Here is a 25,373-nt window from a genome sequence, read left to right on the forward strand (position 1 = left end):
GGGGCAGAGGTGGACACTGGGGGTGGGTGGGGATCTGGCCCTCCCCTGAAGCCTTGCCCTGGAGCCAGCCATCAGGGGCGGGCAGTCTGGCTGGTGGTGCATCAGGGAGAGCCAGAGCTGACCTGCACTTTATTACACTTGTCACAAATGGAGTTGGGCCGTGGAGGCCAGGAGACACTTATCTTCCTCACCCTCCTACTCTCCCCTCCTCTCCCTGTCATCTTCAGTAATATGAGTAATGCCAAGTCTATTATTCTTAGAATTTTAAAGAATGTCAGAGCCAGCAGGGGCTCCAGAGGCAATCTGGCCTGTTGCCTCCTTTCACAGTCCAGAAGGTGGAGGCCTTTTAGAGGTTCTGAGATGAATGCTTTGTCCAAAGTACCTGGCTTGGCTTGGGTGGAGCAGGTTGGACCTGGTACCCAGGTTCCCTGATACCAGTCCAGGCTGTGACCATCATCTCACATGGCTTCTTATTTACTCCTTCAAGTTAGAGATGATGGCTCTGAACATGAGGCTCTCTGGTTCCTTCAGACAAATCAGTGGGGGAGTCTTGCTGAGTTCTGTTGTGGGGGCCAAAGAGAAGGTGTGAGAGTCATTCACCTGAAAGATGGAGATACCTCTGCTCCCAGGTGAGGGTGGACGGGGGTGGGAAGAGAAGAGTGTTCAGCTTAGGACACAGGGCACAGATCTGGGCAGGAGGAGGGGTTCAAGACATCTCTGTGAGGGATGAGGGAGGGAAGCAGAGGGGGCTGGGGGCCAAGGGCCAGAGTGAAGAGCAGAGGCAAGAGCTGAGGGCACCTCGGATACAGACTTAGCTCACCTGGCACTGAGTCTCTGGATTTAAAGCATCTCTGCCTTCTCTCCTGGAACCTGCTGCTTCATCGTGCTGGGAGGGCGGGAGGGGTTGCTGTGTGCTCAGCCCCTGCCTGTGGCCTGGGTCTGTGGGCAGGTGATGAGGGGCTGCTAGGCTGTCAGATCTGCTTCCTATCAGGGTGGGGACTCTTCCAAAGGGAGGGGCTGGAGAAACTCCACATGTGGGTGGGCTGCGGAGCCCTGGGTTCTGGTCCTAGCTCAAAATCGAACTTCACCTCATTTCAGGTGGGTCACACATTCCTTGTGGGCAGAATTAGAAAACTGAGAGGGAAGTTGGTGCTGAAACCGGGCCACTCTTGGGTGGAATGTGGCCTGTAGGTTTGAGTCTGTAACTGGCCAACCGGAAATGATCTCTAAGGCCTCGATCAGTGGGTTAAAGATCTGGCGTTGCTGTGAGCTGTGGTGTAGGTTGTAGACGTGGCTCAGATCCTGCGTTGCTGTGGCTGTGGTATGGACTGGCAGCTGTCGCTCCGATTCGACCCCTAGCCTGCGAACCTCCATGTGCTGTGATTGCGGCCCTAAAAAGCAAACAAACAAACAAACAAACAAAAAAAACTCTATTCAAGACCTTTCTCTCCCTGCCCTGGAAGAGCCCTAGGGTGGCCCATTTTCAGAGTTAAGGGTTGAATTGTGCCCTCCTCTCCCCACAAAAGATGTTCAAGACCTATCCCCGGTACTTGTCATTGCGACCTTATTTGAAACAGGGTCTCTTCAGAGGTCATCAAGTTAAGATGAGGGCATTAGGCTGGGCCCTAATCCCATACGACTGGTGTTCTTTTCAAAAGGGAAAAATCTGGACACAGAAAGAGGCATGCACACAGGGAAGTTAATGTGACGGCATAAGAACACCATCTGCCAACGAAGGAATGCTCGAAGCTACCAGAAGTGAGGCGAGAGGCACGGAACAGATTCTCCCTTCCAGCCCTGCCATAGTGCCAACACCCTAATCTTGGTCTTCTAATGCCAGAACTGTGAGACCATAAATTTCTATTGTTTAAGACACCCAGTTTGTGGGACAATAGCTCCCAATACAAATACACTAGCACCCCAAATAGCGCCCAAGCCAAATACACTTAGCAAGAAGGACTACAGGACTAGGGAGCAGGAATTGTGCAGGGATCTGTCTTGTGACCTCACCATACGCAGCGGAGACATGTACTGATGGGACCCAACCCACTGTCTGGAGACAAGTCCAAACCTGCATCTACGGGACAGATAAGTGGAAATACATCACATCTCTAAAACAAAACACTTTGATTGTGCCAATCACTGGAAGTTGTAAAACTACCCCGAAGAATTAACAGCCTCCACACATGCTAACTACATCCATCATAAATTTGTCTTTAGTTTCTGTTATCATTTCACTGTCTCTGGGGACCCCTGTCTTGTCATCATTTGCCCTTTATAATTTATTCATCTTGTTCTTGCCTGCATCCTTTCGACGTATCATTCATCTTTATAGTTGTACATAAAATTATATAGATCCTTCCATGGCGGGGCTGTAAGGAGGGAGATGGGCCTCACCAGGGAAGTCCCAGGAAAGCTGGGGGGGGGGTCCCCACTGGAGTACTCCGTGAATGTCAAGGAAGAGGTGGGGGTGGGTGGAAGGAGAGAGAGGGAGGGTGTGAGGGCAGGAGAAGGAGAGGAGAGAGACTGGAGAGGTAAGTGAGAAGGATGAAGAAAGGCTGGGAAATGAGAGGGGAAAAGAGGAAGAAGAAGGTGACCAGGAGGGAGAGAGAAGAGGAAGAAACAGCCATCAAGAGAAAAGATAAGGAGTTCCTGTCGTGGTGCAGTGGTTAACGGGTTCGATCCTGGCCTCGCTCAGTGGGTTAAGGATCCGGCATTGCCCCGAGCTGTGGTGTAGGTTGCAGGCGAGGCTCGGATCTGGCATTGCTGTGGCTCTGGCATAGGCTGGCGGCTGCAGCTCTGATTAGGCTCCTAGTCTGGGAGCCTCCATATGCCATGAGTGCGGCCCCAGAAAGACAAAAAAAAAAAAAAGAGAGAGAGAAAGAGAAGATAGTGGCACTCTGGAAAAAGAAAGTGGGAGAAAGGAGGGACAGAGGTGTCAGAAATCCAATTGAGTTCTTTTTTTTTTTTTTTTTTTAATTTTCCATGGTAACATTTTTCCTGGTAAATTCAAAGAAGGTCATGTTGAATTTCCATAGAAATGCTGCATCCTGAGTGGTGGGGACTGAGTCAGGAGGCTGTGTGATGGCAGCAACGCTGCCCGTGGACCAGGCTGAACCGAGAGGTGGTGGTGGGAGACAGCAGGGAGGAGTGTGTGGGTTTGCTTTGTATTCTCAGGTTGCTGGAGTGAGGGCACAAAAGCCAATCTTTAACTAGTGAATTGGAACTTTAATGTTTACCAAGCAGATCCAGCTCCCACCCTCCCCCAGCCTCCTCCCCCTGCAAGCTCCCTCTTCTCCCTGCTTGCAGGCCTCCTGCTAACTGGACCCATCCCTTCCCTCTCAGCAGCCCTGGTGAGGAGCTTTTTCTGCTGCCACCAGAGCAAAGTGCTGGCCACTGCTGGCCAAGTAGCCTAGTTTTCTCTGATCAGCGGCATCTCTCCCCAGAGGCCCTATGCTCCTAACTTTGCAAACAGATGGGCTCTTCCTGGAAGACAATTTCCTGCAAAGTCCCAAAGGCAGGATGAGCTGGGACTACCCGACAGGGCCTATTTTAAGGAACAGAATTCTCCTAAGAGGCCTCCTGTGCACACTCCTGTGCACTTTTCTGTCCAGTCACAGCTCCTGACCTGTCCTGGGTGCCCTGTCTTCTGGGCTGGTTCTCGGACCAGTGCTCTCACCTGATGCCCATCTTCCTCCCAATGCTCCATTCCCACCCAGCCCATTTCCTGAACAGACTTTTGAGTGACTCTTGCACCCCATAGTTTTCTGGGCTCCCTCTACAGCAACTGGTGGCACTGGAAAGGAGAGGTGGATATTTTGAGTTTCGGTAACAGGCTTGGGGCTGGTCCTGGCTTGGCCAATTATTAAGTGTGTGACCTTGGGCAAACTGCTTAATCTCTCTAATTCTGGGTCTCCTCATGCCTGTGGGGACTCGTGACATCTTCCTCATAGGGGGTTGTGAAGATAAAATGAGATATTGGAGGTAACGTGCTTGCATCATGCCTGTCAGATAGTAAGTGCTTAATAAATGTTAACTGTTATCATTGAGCTATTTTCTACACTACCCTTACTTTATAACAGCTGTGTTATTTTATAACAACATGCTGTCTTGTATCATTGATGTGTGTGTGGCCTCTGTCTCCAACTTAATGGACAGCTCTGAGAGGAGGGGGGATGCATTTTTCTTTTGCCTATGTCTACCTGGACACCTGGCACATTCAGGAAATTCTTATTGATGGATTGATGTTGACAGTACCCTATAAATGATGAAACAGGGAGTTCCCTGGTGGTGCAGTAGGTTAAGGATCCAGCATTGTCACTGCTATGGCTTGGATCACTGCTGTGGCATGGATTTGATCCCTGGCTCTGGAACTTCCAGTGTTGAGTGTGTGGCCAAAAAAATGATGGAACAAGCATTGGGAATGAGGAGGTGGGCTGGAGAGGGCAGGGGGCCAGGAGAGTGTGAGGGAAAGATGGAGATGGAGAGTTTGGGAAAGTGGAATCACTCTGCCTAGATGCCAGCAGAATACACTGCTCCAAGGGACCCCGATGAAGCTTTGTGGTTTAGTAATCTCATTCCACTGAAGTCATGCCAAATTCAAAAACAGTAATCCATTTGTAACACTGTTCCAGGGATGACTCCATCAGGCATCTGAGGGACTTTGGTAAAGCTGGTTCCCAGGGACACTGACCTCTTACTTGTAAGAACAGCCACTGTGATCTGGTGCTTGAGCTTCCACTTATCCCAAGAGAAATGTCAGCTCCCCTTCTCCTCCCCAAACAAGGATGTATGCAAGGGTGCCTCTAGTTCTGTCTCAGTTGTTTTGTTATTGTTCTGGGTGGTGGTGCGCACAGGACAACAATGGGGTTGTTTTTCTTGCTGCCAACAGGTAGCTGGCTGGGAAACAGAGTGGGCTGCCTGCACCATCTTCTCCGCTCTTTCTCTCCTCAGTGAGAAAGTGGAGGGCTGATTTTAATGGATTGATTTTAATGGATCTTGAAGTCTGGAAAAGTGTCTAAATTGCTGAGGTTACCAGCTTCCAGGTTCTTTTTTTCAATTCCTTTCTCCTCAGTCAGACACAGAGCATGCTCGCTCACCAGGGCACCTAGTGTGGTCACCCCAGACAAGAAGCAGTCTCTTTCCACCCCCTAATTGAGCAGGCGGCCATGAGCACCACCTCAGCTGGTGGGAACACCCATTATTCGGTTGAGTGGGAGCATTTTTGCTTGGTCCTGTTCCAGCATTTGCTAGGGGCTCACTTTCTCTGATCCCAAAGGAGAGAACCAACCAACAATAATAGCACTGGTTCTGCTTTCTGGAATCCAAATGACTCCACTTTAAAATGTGGTCATTTTGGTTGTCATTTGTCTCCATGTGAGTTTGTGCAGGGACAATGTTTTCAGGGAAGTTGGAGCTGCAATCTTTTCTTTTCTCCCTGTTACTGTCCACCTCGCCCCCCCCCACCCCCACCATGGCCTGGGCCTACCCTGAGAATTGTGATGAGGTGTCTGAGACCATGGGTCTCCCTGTGAAGCCTTTGAAGAAAGGACAGCATTCCAGGTAACACAGGGGGGGCTCCAGGCTATGTTTTAGCTCTGGTGTTGGACTTTCTCCTGTCTCCTGTCTCCCAACATACATTCATGACTCTTTTTGTCCTGTCTCCCAAACTTGCCCAACTTGTCTTTGTGGTTTCAGAAAAATGCCACTGGATCTCCCAGTATGAAGGATTAGCACAGATTATGGGGAACAGTGTTAATTATCGGTGGAAGGGGGGCTGGCGAGTCGCTCCAATGTGCTCCTGATTTCCCCTGGGCCTTTCTGCCTGGTAATAAGCCTTCTTTAATCTGGCAGGCCCCTTGGTGAAATCAGCACCACGGACAGTGGTATTGATTGCTTCTGAGAAACCATCACAGCTGCTCAACCAAATTACCTTTGATATGTGACCTTTAATGTAATTACTGCAACATCAAAGTATTTCTATAAATTATTAAAGAACTAATACACTCCATCATTTAGCTGTTCTATTATATGTAAAATAAACAACCACAAGTTAATGTTAGATCCTGAACAATCCACACTTGCTACTGAAATTCTCCCAGTCCCCAGCCTCTCCCCCTTCAAAATCCTAAGCAACCCCCCCCCACCCCCCGCCGGCTTCTCTTTCTGTTTCCCCATCTAATTCCAGGCTTTTAGGCATCATGAAACTCCCCAGCAATCTTTCTCAAGCTGATAAAGGGCCTCCCATAACAATGTGGTATTTTCTATTCCATTTGGGTGGCTCTAAAATATCCATCACAATCTCCCCCAAAACAAAGTACCATAAACACTTTATTAATCAGCACAAACCTTTCTCAGAAGCCTTTGATTATCTTACAATATGGCTTTATGCTTCACACATAACATGGGGCGATGTGGAGCATATTTCTGCCATCTTACAGAGGGCACCCAGAAAGTAATTACTATAATATATGTGCATGTAGCTGCGCCACTAAAAAACCAACTGGGGAACGGCCACTGTGCCAGAGCTGGGCTCCACACAAAAACCTGTGCGATGCACGATTTCCATACATTTGCATCCGCGGGTGTGTTATTAAGATGACTCAGCCTCGTGCTTTGCAATCACAAATACCAAAATACAATACAAAGGCTGTCTTCAGGGAAGGAAGGCCCTTCCCACAACTAACGGGGTAAAGAAGGATCTGTGATGCAAAGAAAGGCTGCCCCCGCCCTGGGTTACGCTTTCTCTCTGTCCACCTGGTTAACCTTTCCCCACTGTGGGGCAGAAATGGAACCGTGTGTTTACATATGGTTTGCTTGGTAAGAATGTAAACACGCATGTGTAAATACTGGTGAGCATACATAGAACACACGTGCTTCCCTGCAGAGTCCATTGCATAAGCTTAAACAGTGTACATTTTAAAATTCTTTAAATTATGCCCACAAACACTCACATCTTTCCATTTATCTTTAGATACTCGGTGAGCCGTATATCTCCCCCCCGCGCCTCCCCCATCTCTCTGAACCCACAGGAGAGACCGCGCAGACCCTTGACCCGAGGAACACTTCTTATTTTATGGTGATGAACTAGCCTCGATAATAGCCATGGCTGATATCACGCCCAGTTAGGGGGGCCATAAATAATTCTCTTCTCCCCCGCACAGAAGCTATAAACCAGGGCTGAGGCGCGATAGTTTATCAAAGACGAGGGCTGGCTCCTTAAATAAACCGCGGTGATCTCACTCGCGGCGCCGAGCCCGGGCGGGTAGGCGCTCCCTCCCGCCCCAGCCCCCACCCCAGGAACAGCCAGTTTCCGACGTCGATCCGCCAGTGCTCTGGCGGCCCTTCCACTCCGGGCCCCGCCGGGCCGGCGGAGGCAGCTCCGGGCTCCCGGGGGCAGGGTCACCCCACCTCCTCGCCGCGGACTGCCTGCGTGGGCAGTGCGCGGAGGAGGGACCTGATCGGCTGCGCCCGGGAGGGCCTGGGGGAGCGGCACCCGAGCTTGGCGGCCACCGCCAAGTGCGTCCCCCGCCCGGAATTCCGTCGGGCCTGGACGGCGACGTGCGGAGGCCGCCAGGCAAGGTCTGAGCTCGGCGCCCACGCGCGCCGGTCCCAGCCCGGCGCCTCGCGGCTTCAGGGGGCCCGAGGGGCGGCGCGCGAGCTCCAGAGCAAGGGCCGGCGCCGCGCTCCGGAGCCGGCGATCCTCCAGCCGGCTGCGCCGCCGCCGCCGCCCGGCCTCCCGAAGTCGCCCCCTGTCGGCGCGTCGGTCGCTCGCGCCTTGGCGGGCGCCACTTACCCCGGGCAGAGTCTTCTGCTCGTGCAGCGCGCTCTGGGCCTTCAGCGCTGACTCACGCTCGCAGTAGGTGAGGAAAGCGCAGCCTGGGGAGGGAAGCAAGCGCCGAGAAGGGTCAGTGGGGCGCCCCCGGGCCGCCCACGCGCCCTCCCGCCCGCCCTCCGGTCTCCAGCCCCTCCCTGCTCTTGGTCCCTCTCCCCACCTCTCTTTCTCTCCTGTGCGCTCTACCAGAGCTTTCCTGCCTCTCCGTTTTCCTGTCTGTCTGCTTTTCGTCCCTCTGGTTTCTATTTCGCCTCTTCGGTGAAGTCTCCCCACTCTGCTTCTTCCCCCCGCCACGCCCCCTCTCCCCGCATGTCTCTTCCTGTCCCCGTGCCCCGGTGTTTGTTTCCCTGCTGGTTCTGTTCTCTTTCAGCTCCAGCCCCAATATTTCCCAAAAGGGGAAGCTTCCACCCTTCACCCCCCGCACCTCTAGTTACACTTGACCATGAACTCTTGTTCTGGTCCCTTAGGAGAGATGATTCAGGGACCCTACTGGCCTTACAAATAACGGCTCCATCTGTAAGGAGGACCCCAGGCCAGACTGTCCTTATAAAATGAATGGGGCTGCCCATGTGTCCCCTGCATTGGTCTGTTGTCACATCTGCAGTGATGTCTTCACACTCCCACAGAGGGTTTGGGGACTTGTTCTGCCTCTAATTCCTCCCATGACTCCAGCATATTACACCCCCTGTCCTGCTTCAGTCTCCTCCTGTGTGAACTGAGGGGGCTGACCCCATGGTCTACAAGGTCCAGTCCAGTTTTCCCTCAGCGTGATTCTGACAGTGCGTCACCAGGGAATCTGGATTTTACAGAGCATTGTGCCTTACTCATGGGGTAACTTTTTAATGCCGTCCCTTCAGGTACTGTGACAAGAAGAAGAGAATGCTTGCTGATGAGAGGGTCTTTCTGGGAGTTCCCTCTAACTGCCCAATGTCAGGGCCTTTTCCTCTGCCTACACGTGTGGCTGAGGGTGGCTTGAGGGTCTAGGGCCTTAGGGAAAGTGAAAAAAAAAAAAAAAAAAAAAAAAAAAAAGCCTTGGAGTTCCCATCATGGCTCAGTGATTAACGAATCCGACTAGGAACTATGAGGTTTCAGGTTCAATCCCTGGCTTTGCTCAGTGGGTTAGGGATCTGGCACTGCCATGAGCTGTGGTGTAGGTTGAAAATGTGGCTCTGATCCTGCGTTGCTGTGGTTCTGGCGTAGGCTGGCAACTACAGCTCCGATTAGACCCTTAGCCTGGGAACCTCCATATGTCACAGGTGCGGCCCTACAAAAGAGCAAAAAAAAAAAAAAGCCAACTCCAGCCACCATCAGGCTTGAGTCTTGGGGTCACAGTGGCCTCAGACTTTCCAAAGCCGCATATGACCCCAGAGAAGGCACCCTGTGGACTGGCCACCTCCTAAGTTTCACTGTCTCTCCCATGATCTGACCTCCCAGCCATCTGACCTCCCAGCCTTTTCCTTTGCTCTTACAGTTTCCTCACCTGGTATGCCTTCTCTCCTCATTTTCAAGTCTCCCAATCCCATCCATCTTTCAAGATCTGATCAAGGCCCGCCTCCTCCAGGCAGCCCGCCTTGACTGGTCTAGTCCATCTGAAGTCAACCTCCCTTCTTGACTGCTCACAGCTGGCCATTTGGTCATTCTCACGGCCATTTATCAACTATTTCCTGAGTGCCCTTGTGCCAGTTTTTGTGACAGGTCCAGGAGCCCAGGGCCTCTTCTTATGAGGCCTGTAGACTGCTGGCACCAGTCTGGATCCTAGTCACCAGGCTTGCTCTGGCCTCTCATCTTCCTGGGCACAGAATGCTTCAAGCATCCTCTACAGTTCCTGACTCCTCCACCACTGCCACCAAATGAAAACTCACTTCCTCCTCGTCCAGTGTGAAAATTGGTCCCACTTCCCTTCCCCTCCTAGCTTCAGAGAGGACATGGAAGGGAATGTGTGTGTGAAGGAGTCATAGAGATGGCAAGAAAGACACAGGGAGAGAAAGCTGGGAGTCTGAAACGCTCAGCTTCCATGGGCACTCTGCCTTCCCTAGTTCCAAATCCTGCCCTGAGCTGGGAGGAGCTGTGAGTGCCGAGGAGCCTCTCTCCCACTCCATCTCATCCCTCCCCATCCCGACTCCAGATCGCCCCTCCTCCCCGCTCCCCGCTCCTCCCTCCTGGTCACTGCAGATGGTTATTGATGGAGACACCCGGGGATTGAAATGAATAGCGGTCAGAGGGCCCCCGTGACGTTGTCCCTCGTGCTGCTGCCTGCCTCTCCAGGGGCCTCCGTTCCTCCTGTCCCCTCACTGGCCTTGTCCTCCACCCATGCCTGCCTGCAACTGGGAGGCAGCCTCTGTCTCACTGCAAGCAGGCAAGCCAGCTCAGGACAAGGTCAGGGGCAGGTTTGGAGAGGGACGAGGAGGAGGGAGGAAGGGGAGGAGGAGGAGCAAGAAGGGAGGAGGAGGAGAAAGGAGAGAAAATGACCACATTGTTTCTGTGGCCTAGGATAACAAGGAAAGGAGTCCAGAAAAAAAAAAAAAAAAAAAAAAAAAAGAATCTGTTGCTTTTATCCAGCTTCCAGGAATTTCTGCCACAGTTTTCTTTTTCTTTTTTTTTTTGAGATCGAGAGCTCACAGCAGGGTTGTGAGCTGGAATCTTGGAAGGACCGTCCCCCACCCCTCGGGCTCTGTATGACCTCCCCTGACATCCCCACCCTTGACCTGTCACCTCCTTCCATTCTTCCCCTGCTCACTTGCTCGCCTCCTTTCTGCCTCTCAGCCCCACCAGGCACACTCTGCCCTCAGACCTCTTCACTGGTGGTTCCCTGTGCCCAGAAGGATCCCAGCCTGATGCCTGCAGGCTTGCTCCTTTACTCCTCTCCACCCCCCAGGTTTCTCTGCCTCTCCTGACAGCCTCATTTAACACAGCACTGCCCCCTGCCCCACACAGAACACATGCCTGCTCTCTGACCCCGTGTCCTATTTGCTCTTCTCTTTGGTTTCCCTCACCCCGACAAATTAATATCTTGTGTTTGCTCCTTGATTGGCAGTCTCCTGAGCTCAGATGAGGTTGGGACTTGATTTTGTTCTGTTCCTGCTTGGTTCCCAGTGCCCAGAAAGGGGCAGGTGATAGAAAGATGGATAGATAGATTTAAATTTTTTGTCTTTAAAGGGCTACACCTGTGGCATATGAAAGTTCCCAGCTAGGGGTCGAATTGGAGCTGAGACTGCCAGCCTATGCCATAGCAACTTGAGATCCAAGCTGCATCTGTGACCTACACCACAGTTCACGGCAACGCTGGATCCTTAACCCACTGAGTGAGGCTGGAGATCCTCGTGGATACTAGTTGGGTTCTTAACCCCCTAAGCCACGGCAGGAACTCTTAAATTTTGTTGGAGTATAGTTGGCTTACCCTGTTGTGTTAGTTGCAGGTGTGCAGCAGAGGGAATCAGTTCTACATCTGGTGGTCAACACACATTTGTTGAGAGCACTGAATCCTGAACACCTTGGCTACTTTGGGGGTGCCAGTAGATGTAGGGACACAGCAGTGGTGCTGGGAGGTGATTGCTGCCCCGAGGCCACAGAGCCGTGCTAGACTTCTGTAGTAGAGGCCAGAGGTTGCCTGTGAGAGTTGATAGGGAGACCTAGTGGGAGTGCTCTTGTCCCCAAGGCTTCCTTGAGCCCATCTACCCGAGTCCTGAAAGTGCAGTCACTGTCACTCCTCTGCTCTCCCCCAGCAGATCATCCCCTAAAAAGGCCAGTGCACGGTTCCAAATAGGAAGCCATCTCAAGCAAGACCTCTACCAGCCAGGGGTCACTTCCTAATTCTTCTCTCTGAGCCCCATTTTCTTCATTTCTGACTCCATTCAGAGGCTGGTGGAGAGGGTTAACACCCTCTGCAGAGCTCTCTAGTGGCAGAGTTGTGTAGCCCGAGGGGTCAGAGACAGAGTCCCTCCTCTGTCCCTTTGCACCTCCACAAGGAGGGACCAGCCTTATACAGGGGCCAGTGGGTACACACACACCGGCCTGCTCACACCATCTCTTCAGCCAGCCTGGTGCTGCATCTGACAGTCTGAGAGACAGCTATCTCACTATGGCCCTTTGAGAAAGGCAGATATGGATATACAGTTATTAACTGTTGACTTCTGGTGTTGGAAGGGACCACTTTTGCTCCCTTGCTGGGAGCAGAGCCCTGAAGGAGCCTCCACTTGGCAAGGATAGGGGGCTTCAGGAGGGGAGCGTGCCTTCACAAGGTGCTGCAGAGGGCAGCAGGCCTGGGTGGGGACTGAAGTGGGGGACCAGGGTGGCCAGGGGAGAGAGGGCTCACAAGCATCACCCACAGGACACTCACTAAACTATTTGTGACTTCCTGTCCTCATGGCTGCATCTTACAGGAGTTGAGGAGGGGGCTTCAGGCTGTGAGGGGAGTGCAAGGGAGCGGAGCTCGGCTCCGTCGTCATGAAATCTGCCAGGCTCACTCTCTTGTAACAAGCTGAGGTGTCTCCTGAGACCTGCTCAGTGAAGCCCCTTGGGAACTCCCATTGTGGTTGGGAAATGGGCTTCTCAAGGAGCAGCTGCATTCTGATCCAAGACAGAGTGAGGGACAATGCTGGTCCTGGGCTCTACCTCTGAAGGCTTGAGAAAGTGTGACCATGGAGCACCCTTCCAGGGGATAGCGCTGGTGGCAGAGACATCTCTCCTGGCCTTCAAACCCAATGCTTCCCTTCAGAGTCCTGCCCCTACTTGTATACTTGTGTGCACAGAGGAGAGTACGTGGGTCCACTGCGGCTGTTTGGTGTACAATAAAATGGAAAATCATCAAAAGGTTTCTCAGCGCCAGAATGGTTTTTGTGTGGAGTTCTCTACAGTGGTTAAAAAGATGAAGTGGTTCTAAATGTCCAGCACAGAAAGACACACTATCAGATGGGAGATGAGTTGCAAAATAACAGATGACTATATACACAGCAGAAACCTCTCCACCATTTCCATGCGTGCCTGGATCTGTGCCCACACCATAGCGCAAAGCCTGCAAGGAATCTCACCAAGATGAAAACAGGGAGGGAGGGGTGTCTCATTTTTTGTTTTGTTTGACACATTTAGACCCAGAATGTATTCATGGATCACTTGCATCATCAGCTTAACAACAACAACAACAACAAACTTTGCTAAAAGAGGAAGATGGAGTGTAAAGGGGGTGGGTGGAAATGGGTGAGCCAGACAGGATGCAGGACCCATGGCCTGTTCCGAGGAGACAGACAAAGATCATTGGACATTAGCCTCTTGGCAGATTCTTCATGAAGGAAATTATTGTGGGTGGGTCTTGCTATGGCCCTGCCTCAGAGCTGCCTCTGAGCTCTGGGAGTTGAAGCAGATTCTTTCCACCTAGAAAGCTGTAAATGGTATTTACTTGGGTCCTGTGGCTCCAACTCCCAGAAGTTGATGTCTGGGGGATGGAATCCATGATGGAGCACAGAACCCTCCGCCCTCCCAATCTCCCTGTCCCGTTCTCCTGGGGCCAGGCCAGCGGCACTAATAGCAGGATCGGAGGTGAGAAGCTGCAGGAGGTGAGGTCTGACCTTGCCCCTCAGCTCTCGCCTTTCCCGACCCATGACAGGGATGGTACTCCCAGCACCAGCTCATCACCCGGCTCTCCTGCCCTTCAGGGTCAGCACTTTCTAGCTCATCGCCTCCTGAATGATGGGCTTGGGTGGACTAGAACTGCAGCCTGGTGGAGCAGAAACAGACTTTGGAAATCGAGGGGGGTGGGTGTGGGGCAGGGAACTGTCGCACTGGCAGACAAGTCACACCACAGTGTTGCTACCAGCCGCTGATGGCCTGGCCTCCTGCACGGGATGGTCCCCACTCCCCCCCCACCCCCACCCCCTGCAACCTGCCTCTCCTCTGCTGCTCCTGGTTCCACTGTGCATACTAGACACTGGTCCACATCACATTCCTCATGCTGCCTTCTGACATTTTCCCACTCAACTGTTCTTTACTTGTCCTTCTGTTCATCAGTTTTACGTCTGTCTTGCGGCTCTGAATAGACTGTCAACTCCATGAAGGGTGGAGACTTCGTCAAGGGGATGGATGAGGGTGGGGGACCATGAGTGAGAGTGGCGGGGTTTGAAGGCAAAGAGAGAGAGCAGGATGTGCAGGGGGCAGAGGAGGAAAGGAAGAGGAGAAGGGTGTGGCCTGAAGAGGTTAAGCCAGCCTGGAGGCAAGCAGAGTGGGTGTTCCTGCTAGGGTGAGGGCGGGTGGCATCGCCCTCCCTAGCAGGGCAGTCTGCGCTGAAGGGGCGAGGGGCGCTGCTGATTCCTGAGAAGGTGGGCGGGTGCCCTCTCCCATGTGAGGGAAAAACACAGCGCCGCAGAATTAATTGCACGGAGATGGCAGTAATTTACAAAGCCTCGGTGTTCGGGGATAAAAGGCCCTTGTCATTGTGAAGTGAAGGAAGTACAATTTCCTGCCCAACTCGGAACAGGGCTGAAGCCTGGGGTGTAATCATCGAGGAAGAGAAGGCTCCCAAAGCCCTCCCTCCTCCCACCCCAGCCGGGCCTTGGCTTCCTACTAATTGAATTACAGAATTAGCCAGAGGAAGGTGGCCCTAGAATAGGAAGCTCTGGACTTTAATAAAACATCAGCTCCTCAGGCCCTGCGCTTGGCTTGCCTAGAGGAAGTGAGAGGAAGCAGAGTGCAGGAATGTGGTGGGGACCCCGGAAGGGGGCAGGAAATCCACCAGCCAGCCAGACCTAAGGGTCAAGGAGGAGCTCCCATTCAGAGTGATTTTTCTGCCCCACATCTCCACTCAGCCATTCATTCACTGTGGTGCCTAAAGCCCCACCCAGACTCAGAGCATCCTTTCCTGAGTGGTTCTCATCCTGGAGTTTACAAAACAGACGTGGGCCCCCAGTGCAGGGAAATTAAGGCAGACTGTCTGGGGGTGGATAGAGGGTAGGAGGGAGAGGGGAGGACTTCCAGCTTCCCTGGAAAGAGAGTTCCTTGTTTTCTGAGGCCACATCTGTCCCTCCATCCAGCCCCTGTCCCCCATGGATTGGTGCTGCCTCCCTGGTGCTTTCTAGGGGCAAATGCCTCCTTCCCACATGTGGGGAAGACAGCTGAAACGCAGTTCCTAACAAACACACTCCTCCTCTAGGAATGTCCCCCCACCTCTGGGCCTTCCCCAGGTCTACACCTCCTTCAAGACTCACTGCTTGGTCCCCACTCTTCAGTGAAACCCTAGGAGCCTACCTTGGCCATCATGGTCTCACCTTCCATAGATTCCTATGTGGCTGCACCCCTGACCACTGCTCGTGGCTTGCCCCAAGGGTGAGCCTTCTAATTTGTGAGCTCTTGGTAACAGGCAGAGAAAGAAACCACAGGGCTGGCCCTGCCCTGTCTCTGCCTCCTTTCCCAGTGCCCAGTGCAATCTCTCCAGGACCCCTCCTGGCCATTCCAGTCTCCCTAGTCCTTTTCATCTGGACCTTCCTCCCACCCTCTCTCCCTCTTCCCCTCAGGAGTTCTCTGCTGATGTTCTCTCTCCAGAAGAGAGGGACAATGACAGCTCACCCACAGAACATGACTCTTGCTTCTCCACCTCCATCTGGGGAAACCCAAGCCTCAAAACAGCAACATTTTCTCTGGTTGCCTCCTCCATGCCTCCCTCCTTTGGAACCCACATGTCCTTCTAGGAGTGACTCAGCACCTGCTCCTCCAGGAAGCCTTCCTTGACTACACCAACCCCAACAACTTTTCAAACCCTTAGTGATGGCCCTTCTCATTTTGCAGTTAGAAGATCCATCTTGGTCTACCTTACATTTAAATGTGTCTGCCTACGTGGAAGAGTTCTACTTTAGGAGCAGCTAACTGCAGGGTCCCCTTCTTCTACAGTTGATAGATATTCTTGAATGCAGTGGTTGCTCAACTCCACTCTGGCCCTGACTGGGTGACAGTGAGCTGCATGGCTGGGGCGAGACAGCTGGCTGCAGGGGAAGCCGTGTGTGGAAAGGGTCTGGGATGGGACATCTGCCCTTTGCCCTCAGCCACTGGAGGTGGTGGGAGCTGCCATCTTCCTCCAGAGAGTCCTGGGGGGAGGGATGATGGGGCTGCCAGCCAGGGGGAGAGACGGATGGTGCCCTCAGCCAATGAGTGAGGGCTGTTGGCCTGTTCCCGTCTACAGGGCCCTCCACTGCTAAAACCCTACCCTCAGCCCCCAACCTGTCTTCGGGCTCAGCACTGCCCTCCTGAGTCCACTTTCTTTAAACCAGACACCCCGGAGGAGTTTGAACTGCAGAGGAACTCCATGTTCAAGTGTTTCTCACAGTTAAGCTGGCTGTGTGACATGGGGAATTGGTCCCGGCTCACAATGTCTGTCTCAGCCCTCCTGCCCTCTGTGGCCACAAAACACACAAAATAAAGAGATGGGCCTGGGGCTGTGGGATCTCCCAATGGGAAGCCCCAGGGAAGGGCACCAGCCCTCTCTTTCTCTGCTTGCTGGACACAGGGTGGAGCCCAGTACATTCAGACCCAGGGATCTAATTGGCTCTGGACCTGGGAGGATGAAAGGACCAGCGGGCGGGCCTTTGCCAAGTGTCTGTCCCCGCCACTTGCCCTTGTTTACACCCTCAGTGCTGGAGAATTACATGTCTGGTGTCGGCTGCAACATCTTTATGGCACTGTGAAAAAGGACAAAAAAGGGGGCACGACATATTAATGGCCTCTCCCCCTTTTCAGCAAAGAGGTCTCAGTCTGTGGTTAGGGCTGATGGGCCCATGAGGCTCAGGCTTGGGGGACTGGCCCAGGGAAGATGTCAGCCTTTTTAAGGCCAAGCCCATGGGACAAATAGAACCTGCTCTCTGACATGTGCTGGCAGCCTCCATGCCCCTGCTCTGAGCCGGCAGCTCCCCGCCCCCCGCCCCCTGCTGGTCCCCAGCACAGCACAAAATGCTCCCTTTTGCTCACACAGAGAGTTTTTACTTGCCACCCTGCTGTCATGCCCGTGAGCGTATGATTCTTACACCTCCGAGTGGACCAGGGTGTTATCAGCATCTGACAACTGGGGGAGCCTGTGTGACTTGCCTGGTGGTGGAGCAGAGGCTTGGCTTAGGGCTCAGTTCCTGTTACCCCCTCCTATGCCCTGGGCAAAATCTCAGGGCCGTGTGAGTGGGGAGCTTGGGGTCCTGACAGGGGATGTCTTTCTTCCACACCCCTACCCCACGGCTGGGATTTGGGGTAAGGGGCTCAGGGATGACTGCATTCCCTACCTGCAAGGACCTGGGTCAAGTCAACTGAAGTCTCAGGGGTGGGGCCCTCCCCGGACTGCATGTTCCTGACCTTCCTCCACCCCTGGAGCCCTCCCCAGTGTGAGTCAGGCTTCTCCACAGAGGGCGATATCTGAGCATCAAGGCTGAATTTGAAATGCATGGGGAGCGGAGGAGGGTTCATTCCTAACACAAATACCAGGGTAAATGCTAGAGCTGAGAAACTGAGCTGTGCCTCCTAATTAAGCTGGCCTGGAAGCTTAGATCTTCCTGTTTTGAATTTTCTCAGATCAGGGTATTATCTGCTGAGAAACCAGGCGTGACTCCATGGGAAGGGACCACTGGCTCACTGAGCACCACGTGAAAGGGGCTCTCAGGGGCCTCATTGATGTGACCCCACAATTGCTAAACTGTGGGACGTGGGCAACAGGCAGGGTCTCTGAGGAAGCAAGGCCAGTCTGACTGATCTGAAAGGCAAACCACCACCCTAGTCTCAGCCTCTGCCCTCTGCCTGCCCATCTCTGTGCCCACCTGAAAGGGTCTGCGCCTTTCTCCTACATGGCTGTAAAGGCAGAGCCCCACTGGCTGACTTCAGCCACACTGCTGGCCCAGTCTGACATGTTAGACTCCTCAGTGTCCAGGAATGACATGGCGCAGGATCTAGTGTCCCCAGCATTTGCTGGACACGTGCAGGTCTTAGGCCCACAGACGGAGCTCCGTGAATGCTTTTGGAGTTGCGCTGAATTCCCCTTGCTGGAGCTTTATGGTTGAATGGGCTAAACTGGCGGGGGTGGGGGTGTCATTCCCCATGAGGCTCCCCTTCCCTATGCAGAGAGGCTTGTGGAGGACTCCTTCCCTGGCATGGCCCCGAAGCCCCTGGCACACAGCCCGGAGCTGTCCCCAGCATAGCCACAGAGACTGTCCTCTACCCCCATGATGCCCTGTGCAGTGGGGGTCAGCCTCTCTACCACTTTCTCCCACGGAAGGTGAGGTGATCAAACTTGCAAGGCTGGGGGCTGCAAGTTTATCTCTCCATCCCAGTCACCCTGAACCATGTTCCCCCACAGTGGGTGTGCACGTCACCCCTTTGCTCCTCCTCTTCGGTCCCCTTTGGCCTTTGCTCCTGCTTCTCCCCCCATTGGCATGCCTTCCCTGCTCCTCACACATCAGAGCGTCCTGCTTTGGAACACTCCCCAGCTTCCCAGCCCTCGCTCATTCTCCTCCTCCCACTGAGCATTTCCAGGTCCAAGTGTCTGAAACATAAAAACAAAGGCTTGAAGGGAGTTCCCATCGTGGCTCAGCAGTAATGAACCCAGGTAGGATCCATGAGGATGCGGGTTCGATCCCTGGCCTCACTCAGTGGGTTAAGGATCTGGCATTGCTGTGGCTATGGCACAGGCTAGCAGCTGCCGCTCAGATTTGACCCCTAGCCTGGGAACTTCCATAGGCTGAGGGTGTGGGCCCTAAAAAAGCAAAAAACAAAAAACCCAAAAACAAATAAACAAAAAAACAAGGGCTTGAATTGTTTTCTGCTGTTCTCACCTGTGGGAACTGTGTTTCCCCAACTAGACTGCAGCTCCTGAATCTGTGTCTCTCCTCCTGTATCCTGGACCAAGCCCTGGGATGGGGTCTCACGAGAGCACTTGAACTTCTCAGTATTAGGAGGGGAGAGTCAGTCCACCCCCTTTTATTGCAAACAGGTATCCAGGACCTGCCAGGTGAGGCGAATTAATCTCACCTCTCCGTCTCCTTCCTAACAGGCCCTAATTCGCTTAAAGAACAAAAAAAAATTGAAGCACACCAACCAAGAAATTCCAACCTCAGCATCCAAGACAGGCTATTTTGAAAAGACCAATAGCCAGGAGTCCTGTATTATAGGATCAATGTTTGGAAAATGTGATTTTCTTTTTAAAAGCAGAAAAACAATCTCCCCCGGTCCAGGCAGGCCATCGTCCAGCTCTCACTGGAGGATGCCTTTTCCCTCATGATCTTGGCCACTTAAGCCACTCTTCTGGCCGGGCTTTGGGCTTCACCCAACATCAATAAGATAGGTTCAATCACAGGCATTTAGCAATATTTAACCTGAGGGCTGTGGCAAGGAAGCAGTCAGCACATGTGACTGGGATGCCGGCCTCAGTGAGTCGATCCCTCAAGCCAGAGAGCCCTAGTGCGGATACTGTTCACGTTTTAAGGAGGCATGGGGGCTCTGGCTTTTGCTTTTAAGTCAGCTGTCCCCAATCCTGAGAAGAGCCAGAGGCATGCACTGTCCGCCTTCCTTCACTACTGGCTTACACGTAGTGCCCAAGGTGGCAAGAAGCTGTTGGCAAATGGGGAGGGTGATCTATGGGGGTGGGGTGAGACAGAGCCTGGCATGCAGCTCTATTTCTTCTCGTCCCAGAGACCCATCCGCATGCCCACAGGACCCACCAAGAAAGAGGAATGAACTAACTAACCAGTTGACTGGTACTCAAGACCCAACAAACCATGGGACCAGGACCAGGGTACTCTCATCTGTGGATAGTGTGAAAAATGCCCCATTCACTCATTCGTTCATTCCACAACCATTTATTGATACTCCACCATTTGCCAGATGATGAAAGATGTACTCCCTGCTTTAAAGGAGGCACTAGGTAAAGACACTTGCAAGACCAGGTGACATGCTCATAACAAGTATAATGAACAAGCCAATGTTTGGGTAGGGCTCATCAGTGGCCCAAATGATAATCACTTCGTGATTTGGGGCTACATATGTTGGGCATTAATCTGAGTGATTTACCTGTGTTTTCTCACTTAATATAATAACCCTGTAAAATAGTGCTTTTTTTTTTTTTTTTTTGCTTTTTAGGGCCGCACCTGCAACATATGGAGGTTCCCAGGCTAGGGATTGTGACCTACACCACAGCTCACAGCAATGCTGGATCCTTAACCCACTAAGCAAGGCCAGGGATCAAACCTGTGTTCTCATGAGTCCTGGTCAGATTTGTTTCTGTTGCACCATGATGGGAACTCCTAATATACTGCTCTTATCATCCCCATCTTAGAGATGAGGAAACGAAGGTACCCAAAGGTGAAAAATTTGACCAAGGTCTTGCAGCCAGGCCCATGGTAGAGATGGGCTGAGAGTTGGGGCAGGCTGCCTGTTGAAACTGTAACCCAACCCTGGACTCTGCCCCTCTTGGAGGAGATACTCAATTCTGCCTGGTGGGGAGAATCAGTGCAGGGCTGCTGGAGTGAATCTTGAACCTAAAGAGGCCTCTAGGGAAGGATGTGCTGGGAAAAGGACCCTGCATGTGCAGAGGCAATGGGGTGTGGGCTGCAGGAATGGTTCCAAGGGCCGGAGCCCCAAAAACCCAGCCCCTTCAGAGTTCCTCCCCTGCATCTTTCCTTGGCTTTCCCCCGTCTGTTCTTCCTTTGTTCTTCTCTCCTTTCTTTTCTCCCCTTCCCTCCTCCCTTCCTTTTTTTTTCTTTTTTTTCTTTTTGTCTTTTCTAGGGCCGCACCTGCAGCACATGGAGGTTCCCAGGCTAGGGGTCCAATCAGAGCTATAGCTGCTGGCCTATGCTAGAGACACAGCAACACAGGATCCGAGCCGCGTCTGCGACCTACACCACAGCTCACGGCAACATCGGATCCTTAACCCACTGAGCGAGGCCAGGGATCAAACCTGCAACTTCATGGTTCCTAGTCAGATTCGTTAACCACTGAGCAACGTCGGGAATTCCTCTCTTGTCCATCTATTTAACTTTCATCCTGACTACTCCAGGATACACCTTTTTTTTTTTTTTTTTTTTTTTAACCATCCTGAAACAATGGTAACATCTGACCCTTGGTTTCTGTCAACAACCAGTTGGTGCCTCTGGGAAAACCATTTAACCCCCATGGACAGACAGTTTCTCTCAGCAGGATGTCTGGAGTCCTGGGAGAGGGCTGTGACCATGGAGAGAGGTGGATCTGGTTCCCACAGAAGCCTCTGCCTCGTTCTGGAAATCCCCCTGCCCCTGCCGTGTTGTTTGGATAGTTTCTGTGGCATCTCCCCGCCCCCAGGTTCCTTACCCAGGAAATGGGGATAATGACACTTATCTGCTGGGGTCATGAGGATAATGACACTTATCTGCTGGGGTCGTGGGGATCCAGCAGAGTGCGTGGCACATAATTAATGGGGGGATTACTATTGCTACCATTGTCAGTAGCAGCAGTTGTGATGTAGCGCTAAAGATTCCCTGCAGTGTGAAAAATCGCTTTGGCATTTACACTGTATGGTGGTGTCTGCTCCCCCTGTGTGGGACCTGCCCCCCCCTCCGCCCCCGCCCCCACTGCACATGCTCTCACTGGACAGGGACCCTGTGTATGCTTCCTGCCCTCACACAGGGCAGCATGCAGTGGGGCTGAGTGACTGATGGCTGGCATTGAAAATCTGGGATGCGAGTGTGTTTTGTTTACCTCGTGTATCTAATATGCTAATGACAGGAGGCAGTAATGAGCTGGCAGAGACCTGGGTGACAAAGAGCTGGCTTCATGCTTCCCCAAAGAGGCACCTCAGCGTCAATTGTTTCTTTTGTGGGAGGAATTGTTAAGCCCCGGGAACATGGCCTGGGAGGGTTGGGGAGACTAGGCTGGGCCTATCTCGCTCTGGAGCAGTGCAGGACCTGGCAGCATGGTGAAGGGACAGCTGGGAAAGGGTAGGCACCCTCTGAGGGTGGGCATGGGCTACTCTGCCCTGAGCACTCTCTTCTGTGTTCCTCACTGACTTCTGTGAGCTCCCTGATGCCAGAGTTGGTCCATCCACCATTGACCCTGGTGAACCCTGCTCCTGGCACAGGGCGTGTCGTGGTGACAGGAAGCCCAGGGTGATGGACAGATACTGGTTTGGCATTAGGATGCTGACCGAAGGCAATCTTGTGATAGGAATGATACAGTCACAGTTTGCTCGGTCCCTGTCTCACCATGGCAAAGCATTGGAATGTAGGAGATTTTACAAACTCATGAAAGTCAAAGTACATTTTCAGAGACAGAGAGAGGACTCACGAGCATGCAGGTTAAAAAGAAGGCCTGATTCATTCTGCAATAGTGTTTAATCCCACAATGCGGACCTGAGTGGAGACCCAATGTGATCTTCTGACTGGTCTTGGGCAGGATACCTTATCTGCATGGGGAAGAGCTTATATGATGGCCAGGCGAGGAATGGGTGACATTTCTTCTCTAGCAGGGAGTGAGCAGCCCAGGCTGGTCAAGGTGGGGGAAGGGACTTTACAGTGAGACGTAGCCAGAGGCTTTGGGTTTAATTTCCTTGAAGGGGATTTGACGCCTGTAACAGGAAGACCGCAGCCTTCAACCAGTCACCAAATTCCTCTCTGGACCTCAGTTTTCTTTTCTGTGAAATGGGCTTGATGCCCCTGCCCAGGAGTGTGTGTCCCCAGCATCCAGCACAGTCCTGGCATAGAGTGGGTCCTCGTACACCTCAACTCATCAGTAAGTGAATAAATGGGGATGGGGTGGGGGATCCCGAAGCGTAGGGACATTGTTTTTTTTACAGATGAAGAAAGGAACGTGACTGTAGGTCAGGGTGAGGCAATGATCCCAAGAGCACACAGCTGGTCAGAGGGAGAAACAGCCCAGGTCCACTGGCTGGCCTCCTGGGTTGAGTGAGGAGGGTGGGCCTGTGAGAGGGCTGTGGAGCCCTGCAGCCCTGAGGACGAGAGAGCAAGCTAGTGCTGAGCGGTCAGTGTGGAAGGGCCCAGACAAAACGTGCAGACAGTGTCAGCAGACAGAAATGCATCTCCGGAGTTCCCGTCGTGGCGCAGTGGTTAACGAATCCTACTAGGAACCATGAGGTTTCGGGTTCAATCCCTGACCTTGCTCAGTGGGTTAACGATCTGGCGTTGCCGTGAGCTGTGGTGTAGATTGCAGATGCAGCTCGGATCCAGCGTTGCTGAGGCTCTGGCGTAGGCCGGTGGCTACAGCTCTGATTGGACCCCTAGCCCTAGCTTGGGAACCTCCATATGCAGTGGGAGCGGCCCAAGAAATAGCAAAAAGACAAAAAAAAAAAAAAAAAAAAAAAAAAAAAAAAAAAAAGAAAAGCATCTCCAAGGCTTTGTACCAAATGGAAGGGAACAGGCAGGGGAGACTCACGGAAGGGAGGGAGTGGGTGGCCACCCCTCACCCTGAGTCCAGAAGGTGCCCTGCCCTCTGCTTGGGAAGTGGGGGTGGGGGGCGGCAGACAGGGCTGGAGGATGAGGAGGCACAGGTCTCAACCGCTCATTTGTCCTAGAGGCAAGTAGAGTTCTAGCCTCTGTTCTCACTGCCCTGAAGAAGGTCTGGGGGTGGAAGGAGTAGGCTGAGAAGGGGGTTTTGTGGGCACCCAGGGCCAGGGGTCAGTGAGCTATACCAGATAGAGCCAACCTGAGGCTGGAAATTATCACCTCCTTGAAGGATCTGACTCTGCAGCTGGTCATGTCTCAGTCTTTGCATCCTCAGGTTCTACCCTTTTTCTTGGCTTCCTAGAAATTTCCTTTAGACCTTGGCTTTGTCTTGGATGAGCTGACTGTCCCCCCTGTCCAGGAAGGCCAGTTTGGGGAGCCAACATCCAGAAGGAGAAGCTGGGCATTAGGGTGGTTAAAGGAATGGCTGCTGGGTCTTCTCTCTGGCATTTCTGCTCCTAGTCAGCTGTGGCCCTCACCTGCCACTGATCAGAGGCCCCTGCCCTGGCTTTACACACCCTGTGAGGTGCAAGGCTCACCTCAGAGGTCCCCAGTGGTGCCAGAAATGTGGACCAGAGGCCAGGCTAGGTGAGAGCAGAGGGTCCACAACTTGAGTGGGCAGAGATGGGAGCGGCAGGGATGTACAGGGAGACCCCCTGTGCACCCTGCCGCCCCGCCCATGGAAGCGTGAGAAGATCCAAGGCTGGGAGCTGCAACTTGACTTCAAGGCCAGATGAGGGTCCTGGCCTTGTGGGGACCATGGCTTCCTTATCCATAGAATCCCAGCCTGAGCAGCAGATTGGGATGGAAACCGGCAGGCAGCCTCAGAGTTCTGGATTTTAATCCTGCTTCTACCCTTTCCTCCTTCAGCTTGAAGGTTCAGGCGGGACAAGGTGGAACCCCAGTTCCTGGCAGCTCAGTTCTCTCCCTAAGCGTCCAAGGGCACCTGCTTTTTGCCCAGTCTGGTTTTGGGGGATGGAGGGAAGGACAGGAGAAAGAAGGGCTGCTGGATTTCAATGACACCCAGCCTGGGATAGGGACACGGAGGAAACTGAGAAAGGGGGTATGCGACCCAGTGGCTGAGCTTCTGACCTTGGACGCCTGGGGAATCCACGGACAGCATGGGTGAGCAGGGGGCCTTTTTGGAGGCAGGAGTGTCCCTCCACCTCAGTCCCCCAGCCTTGACAGAGGGGGGCAAGGAGCGGGGTGCATGTCATTCCTAGTGATTGCACTGAGCATGCTCTACGTGGGGACCCGAGGAGCAGCAGGCATTTGCAGCCAGAGATGTGCTCCCAGAACCAGCACCCCCCACCCACATTGGCCAGCACAAGCGAGCCCAGCCTTCCTCTCTCTTCCCTTCCTTTCTCCCTCTTTTTTTCATTTCCTCCATGGCCAGGTGCCTGTCCGGCTACATAGGAAGCGGGGGAGATGCCGGGGCTCAGCAAGCAGTGAGAGCCATCAAGTTTCTGCATCCCCCGTGGTTTCAGCGGTGCAGGCTGCCTCTGCCTCCCACGACCAGTCCCTCCCGTGAACCGCGAGCCACGGTGCTGCCTGTTTTTGTCTGCGGGTCTATATATAGCGATGGAGATGCACACTGTGGAATTGGATTTGATGTAGCCCTCTGGACTCAAGCTAACTTTTGGGGAGTAGTTTTCTTGGGAGCCTGCCAGTCCAATTCCTCCCTCATGAACACTAATTACTGCACAGACCTTCTCCATGAAATCGGTGCTGAAGCCATTTCCATCCAGGCGGCTCTCCAAGACGAAATTTTTCTACTGGGAACCGACAGCCGCAAATAAACCTACCATCTACTTAGCAACAGAGAGAGCAGAGCAAGAGGAGCGGGTGGGAAGCGGGGAGGGAGGGGGACGCGGGGAGAGTGGGAGGGAGGGAGGCTCTGAAGAGAGGGCCCAGCTTCTTCCTTCTGTTCTTTATTTCTCAAAAAGAGTGTAATCAGCGCTCTCGAGAAAGGTGGCGTAGGGTGTTTTGGAAGAGAAAAAGACAGTGCAGTGGCTCAAGTGCTGCAGTGAGAGAGATCCCTGGCCTCTCCAGGTTTTATTCCCTCCAACCCCACCTGGGCCTCTGTCATACTCCAGCTCCCT

At 53.0% G+C, this 25,373-nt stretch overlaps 1 protein-coding gene across 50 annotated transcripts in view; it reads right to left on the bottom strand.

Annotated features, from left to right (window-relative positions):
- The window catches only part of CELF4 (CUGBP Elav-like family member 4), a 313,441-nt gene that overhangs the window by 225,423 nt on the left and 62,645 nt on the right, over positions 1-25,373 (bottom strand). For 46 of the 50 annotated variants that reach the window (XR_002345093.2, XR_014807878.1, XR_014807877.1 and 43 more), the window contains exon 2: positions 7,796-7,878. Coding sequence is in view for 43 of the 50 variants with exons in the window: in XM_084964536.1 (XP_084820662.1) it covers positions 7,796-7,878 (83 nt within the window). In the remaining 7 variants the exon portion in view is untranslated. Of the gene's footprint in view, positions 1-7,795; positions 7,879-7,994; positions 8,119-25,373 lie in introns of those variants that run through there. The other 4 variants (XM_084964539.1, XM_084964538.1, XM_084964537.1 and 1 more) reach the window with 1 other exon arrangement.

The sequence above is a fragment of the Sus scrofa genome, chromosome 6 (assembly GCF_054392235.1).
Source record: "Sus scrofa isolate SSC_HxYL_T2T_F1_AM1 chromosome 6, Sscrofa_HxYL_maternal_Yorkshire_Landrace_v2.0, whole genome shotgun sequence".
NCBI lineage: Eukaryota > Metazoa > Chordata > Mammalia > Artiodactyla > Suidae > Sus > Sus scrofa.